Source organism: Canis lupus, chromosome 29 (genome assembly GCF_011100685.1).
Source record: "Canis lupus familiaris isolate Mischka breed German Shepherd chromosome 29, alternate assembly UU_Cfam_GSD_1.0, whole genome shotgun sequence".
Classification (NCBI taxonomy): domain Eukaryota; kingdom Metazoa; phylum Chordata; class Mammalia; order Carnivora; family Canidae; genus Canis; species Canis lupus.
The window spans coordinates 20,180,252-20,186,251 of record NC_049250.1 but is presented as its reverse complement, the minus strand read 5'-3'; the positions used below and the strand labels follow the sequence as shown (position 1 = coordinate 20,186,251).

Here is a 6,000-nt window from a genome sequence, read left to right as displayed (position 1 = left end):
CTCGCGCCTCAAACGACTCCCAACCTCCACGGCGGAGCCCAGGAGCCGAGCTGCCGAGCGGAGCGGGTGGGCGCGCCGCTGCGATTCCCCACCCAGGCCGGCCGTGGGCCGACGGCCTCCGGTCCCCAGGGGGCGCTGTGGGCTCGCAGGGGCGACCCCGGCACGAGCGAGCGCCGTCTCCCTGGTGCGCATGCTCACCCCCGCTGTGGGCTTGCCTCTTTTTTTTTTTTCCCCTTTTTTTTTTTTTTTTTTTTTTTTTTTTTTTTCCGGGCGGCCCCGGCGGCTGCGTACTGGCTGTGGGATGGGAAGTGAAGCCCCAGCGAGCGGCAGCGGCGGGGCGGTGAGGAGCAGCCAGGGGGAGGCGGCGGCGGCGGCGGCGGCAGCCAGTCTGTGAGCAGCTGGAGAGCGGCGCCGGGGACGAGCACCTGCAGGCACGGGCGGCGGCCTCGCCATGGCGATTCGCAAGAAGAGCACCAAGAGCCCCCCGGTCCTGAGCCACGAATTCATCCTGCAGAATCACGCGGACATCGTCTCCTGTGTGGCGATGGTCTTCCTGCTGGGGCTCATGTTCGAGGTGAGTCCGCCCCGCGCCTCAACCGCCCGCCCGCCCGCCCGCCCGCGCCTCCCCCGGCTGCCGGCCTCGGCGCCTCGGCCCGGGACGGGGGGAGGTGCGGGCCTGCCCTGCCCTGCCCTGCCCTGCCCGGCCCGGCCCTGCCCGGCCCCGCCGCGCCCCGCGCCCCGCGCCCGCCCCGGGATGCCGAGCCCCGGCAGGCCTGGCCGCCCCCCGGGCCGCCGCGCACACCCCGCCCCCGCCCCCGGCCGGTCCGCGGCCCCTCACGTCGGCCGCGCCGCGCAGTTCCTGGTTCCCGCGAAGGGTTACGTGGCAGCCGGCGAGGGGCCGGCGGCGGCGGGGGCGGCCCCGGAGCTGACGAGCTGACGAGCTGACGAGCTGGCTGCGGGCGGGCGGGCGCCGAGTGCGTGGGGCCGGCGAGGGCTGGAGACCCGAGCAGGCCGGGCCTCGCGGGCGGGCGGGCGGGCGGGCGGGGGTCCCCGGAGGCCCCGGCTGGGATGCGCGCGGGGCACACGCCGCGGGCGCCCGCTCCCTCCGTGCAGGGCGGTGGCCGCGGGCCGCGGGCGGTCGCCACGAGTCCGGCGCGCCCGATTGTCTGCACTCTTCTCCCCCACCGGCGCTACCGCCACTTCGCGAACTTTTCTTTCTTTTTTTTTTTTTTTTTTCTTTTTTTTCCTTTTTTGCCGTGCTCTCGCGTTTCCCGTGAAGCCACAGGGTCTGAGCCGTGAATCCAGCTTCTCAACAGCCGTGCCAAGAAGCCTGAGCGATTCTCTTTTCGTTCCGACAAGTAGGAGACGATGGAAATATGTCAGGAGTGTGTAAATTCTCTTCCCACAGATCTCGTATTTTGATGACTTCTTTCACAGCTGTTGAATGTGGGTGATAAACTTTGCAAGGTGAACGTGTACGGAGCATCCTACGGGTTTTCTTTCCCTCGCTCCTCGGTACACACGCCCCATTCCTGATCTTTTCCTTTTTAATGTTTCTGTGTATAGACGCTGTGCCCCCATCAGATACACTAATTATTTTTTTAAGATTTATTTATTTATTTACTCATGATAGACGCAGAGAAAGAAAGAGGCAGAGACACAGGCAGAGGGAGAAGCAGGCTCCATGCAGGGAGCCCGACGCGGGACTCGATCCTGGGACTCCAGGATCGCGCCCTGGGCCAGAGGCAGGCGCTAAAACCGCTGAGCCACCCAGGGATCCCCTACACTAATTATTTTACTTATGTATTCCTTGTCTCCCTCCTCCTGGGATGTAACTTCAGTGAGGCCAGAGGCTTTGAAGTTTTATTACTCTGTTTGTAGTGCCCAGAATAGCACCTGGTACATAGTAGGTGCTTAAAAAAACATTTATTGGATGAGTTGGGTTAAAAATTCTTTTTTTGGGGGGGGGGGGGTTAAAAATTCTTAAGAAAAACCAGTAGGGGAACCCTGGGTGGCGCAGCGGTTTGGCGCCTGCCTTTGGGCCAGGGCGCGATCCTGGAGACCCGAGATCGAATCCCACGTCGGGCTCCCGGTGCATGGAGCCTGCTTCTCCCTCTGCCTGTGTCTCTGCCTCTCTCTCTCTCTCTGTATGACTATCATAAATAAATAAAAAAAATATTAAAAAAAAAAAGAAAAACCAGTAGAATGCGGCAGCCAGTGACAGCCGAATACGATTTTTAATGAATAAAATGAGTAGAATTTTTTTTTTGGGGGGGGTGGCTGTATTAACTACGTATTCCTGATTTTTCTTTTTTTTATTGGAGTTCAATTTGCCAACATATGGCATAACACCCAGTGCTCATCCCGCCAAGTGCCCCCCCCCTCAGTGCCGGTCACCCAGTCACCCCAACCCCCCCACCCACCTCCCTTTCCTTGCCAACATATGGCATAACACCCAGTGCTCATCCCGACAAGTGCCCCCGCTCAGTGCCCGTCACCCAGTCACCCCAACCCCCCCGCCCACCTCCCTTTCCACTACCCCTTGTTCATTTCCCAAAGTTAGGTGTCTCATGTTCTGTCACCCTCACTGATATTTTCACTCATTTTCTCTCCTTTCCCTTTATTCCCTTTCACTAATTTTTATATAACGAATAGAATTTTTAACTGGAGTCCCTGTGGGTTTTATAAATGTTATTAGGTAGTATAACATTTTAGTTTGCTTTGTTTCTCTTCTAATAGGCTTTTCTGGATCTAGACAGATGCTTTTAATTCCTGGCAGTGTCATTTATTCCACTTAATCCACTGCTAACGAGGTAGTAGATATGGTCGAAAAGAAGGTAGAAAAGAACTAACAAATGTCCCACGTTTTTTAGGCTGGCCCTGAGCTACTTACCTATTGGGTGACCCAAGTCTAAGCCTCAGTTTTTCAATGTAAGGAAATAACAGCACCTGTAGTATTCTCACAGCCGTTGTCGTGTTACAAGGATCAGATAATATGGTGTGACTGCATCTGATGACTGTTTAAAGTACTCTATGACTGTATGATATGAAGAATACAATTCTAAACATTTGGACTCACTTTTTGAATTTTGTATTTATATGTACTTTCTGTTTTGATATTAGAAGTAATACCTGTATATGTACAGCCTATTTAACAGTTTTGTAAAACTTGTTATAACCCATCTCCACATGGTAAGAATTCCTGACTTTAAAAATATAATTTAAGAATAATATAACCTGCAGGGTATATTTGCAATGTTTTGAATGAAATGGAATGTAAATCAGAAATCCTGATACTTAGAAATGGTGTAACTTTACTTTTATGTAAAAGATTTCACAATCTCTTAGCATATTTCTAGGGAAGTTCACCATCTATACCTTGCCTCACCTGTCAACGATTTTTTTTTTTTTTAAGATTTTATTTTATTTGTTTAATTGGGGGTGGGAGGCAGCAGCGGGGAGGAGCACGCAGACTCTCCACTGAGCGAGGAGCCAGCCATTGGGCTCGGTCTCCCAACCCTGAGGTCTTGACCTGAGCCAAAATCGAGACTGAAATACTTATTCGACAGAGCCACCCAGGCGCTCCATGTCAGTTATTTTTTTTTAATAGCAAGTGGATTTTTGCCTCTACGTAAATCTGTAAAATTTATAAATCTAAATAGACCTAACAGAGATCTAAATAGAAGTTTATAGTTCAAAAGAGAATGTTAAAGTAATACACAGAAGAGGGAAGTTTGTGCAAGTTGTACATTTCTCTTACCATATGTTGAAGTTTTAGGATTTGAATTCATGCTATCTACATATTGGAAAAACCTGACAAAATTAATTTTATTTAGTTTTTTAAAATAATTGTTACTGAATCTCAAAAGTGATACAACTATAGAATTAGAGTATTTGTGTTAGAATAATAGAGAAGTTGATTTTTTTGCAGTAGAACCTGTTAAACCTTTTGTGTAAATATATTGAGAAAATGTGAGCAGATTTACCAAGAAATTGACAAAGCAGTAACGGATACTGTATTACTAGCCAAAATGAAAAATCAATATAAATATACTGTAGAAGCATTAGATGCTATAGCTAAAGGGATCCATATTCACGTTAGGGCTCTGCAGCTTGCACACTGGGTAACCTCGGGCAGATTTAACTTCTCAGAACTTGGGTCCTTTCTGTAAAACAGAGCTCATTTTGTTACCCTGAGAATTAAATTAACTAATAATGTGTATCATGACTTTAGTTCCATGCTTGGTTTGCAGGAGCCATGCCATGAATAGTAGCTATTACTATTCATTAGATATTTTATCAAAGTTGAAAATAGAAGACAGCATTTTTATGTGAGAGAAGAGTCCTATCAGGTTAGCTTCTAAAGAGATTATGTGTAAAAAGGTTGATAAGGAAGTAGTCTGTTTTGAAGAAATCTAAGTTTAATTTCCCGGAAACTTCATGTTATCAAGAATTGCTTGTTAATTTTGAAATCATGGTTTTAGTACAGTCAGTATCTGTCCACATAATGCAAATCATGGTCTTTAGTTAATGGCTCCATATTTGAGTTGGGAAAACTCGAGCATTTGGAAAATAGAGGGGTGTTTGGGAATCCAACTGAGGATAAGAGGAGTGAGGAGTTACGGGTTTCAAGAGGAATATTTTTTACTAGAAAGGAGCTTCTCTGCAGGAATCTAGGTGGCTTGTGCCATGCAGGTTTGTGGGAACATTTACAATTATAGCTATCTTGCAACCGTTTCGGAGTCTTGTTATGTTTAAGGATGACTTGCCTTAATGCTAACATTTTCTTCCTGTCTCATTTTTTAAGGGCTTAATTTTATTTAAGCTTACGCTCATGGGGAAGTGGAATGTGATACTCAAAAATCATCTTTATCTTCCAGGTGTACAGTCAGTATAGTAAATCACACCTTCGTCTAAAAAGTACAGAATAATTTTAACAAAAAAACATAAAGCCCAAGCTAGTGACCTCTTGATTAAGAAAACATGAGCGTATTCATACATGCAACACAGAAATAGGGAATTCCTTAGAGTTTGTGGATCCTGTTTAAGATGTATCTAAGTTTCATTCTTTTCTTATAAATGGATCTTTTTTATTTAACTTTTATTTATTTATGATAGTCACACACAGAGAGAGAGAGAGGCAGAGACACAGGCAGAGGGAGAAGCAGGCTCCATGCACCGGGAGCCCGACGTGGGATTCGATCCCCGGTCTCCAGGATCGCGCCCTGGGCCAAAGGCAGGCGCTAAACCGCTGTGCCACCCAGGGATCCCCCTTTTCTTATAAATGGAAAGCAGTGATACACAGGCCCAAAACTGTCATAAACTCAGTTATTTTTACTTCTGAGTGTATTAATATATTTCTGCAGCATATTTTATTCCAAACTAATTTGTCTTACCATTAATTGATTATAATATTAGTTTAAAGCAGTGCTGGCTGAGGTGTGGGGCTTAGGAGGCCTGGAAATGGCTAGTAGCATGATTTTTCTATAAAACTTTAGGGGTGTGTAGTTTGTATTTTTCCTCTTGCTCTACTTAATGCCACATGCTAAAGTAGCTGGAGGCCAGATTTTAATTTTATTTGGAAGCCTACCATAAAAAGATAATCTAATTTTTGTTGCTTTTGGTATTTGATATTTATCTTTGAAAAGTTTTACTTGTCATTTGTAAAGGACTCCTGAGAAGTTTTCTTAGCTATGGTAGCGGCAACCTCATATTCCAGAATAGAAATAGATACGTGGAGTAAGTATGTACATGTTGATATATGTGAAATCTAAATAAAAGTGAAATTAGTGAAAATTTTCATGATCAAAAAATGAAATTTAGTAATTAACTTTATTAAAAAATAATCACATGAAAGCAGTGTTGCCCTGGAAACTCATGCCATCATTCTGCTCTAGTGCATTCATGTGGATGACCCAAATGGTAATACCAGAAGCCTTGCTGGCTTTTTCTATTCAAGACCTTTACATATCTATGACAGTTAAGCAACTCACTTTTGTG

The 6,000-nt window shown here is 46.5% G+C and overlaps 1 protein-coding gene across 1 annotated transcript in view; it reads left to right on the top strand.

Moving 5' to 3' along the window:
• Window positions 1-234: 234 nt before the first annotated feature.
• The window catches only part of TRAM1 (translocation associated membrane protein 1), a 34,068-nt gene continuing 28,302 nt past the window's right edge, over window positions 235-6,000 (top strand). The window contains 1 exon segment of the mRNA NM_001003267.1: window positions 235-574. Coding sequence (NP_001003267.1) covers window positions 452-574 — 123 coding nt within the window. The 5' untranslated portion in view covers window positions 235-451.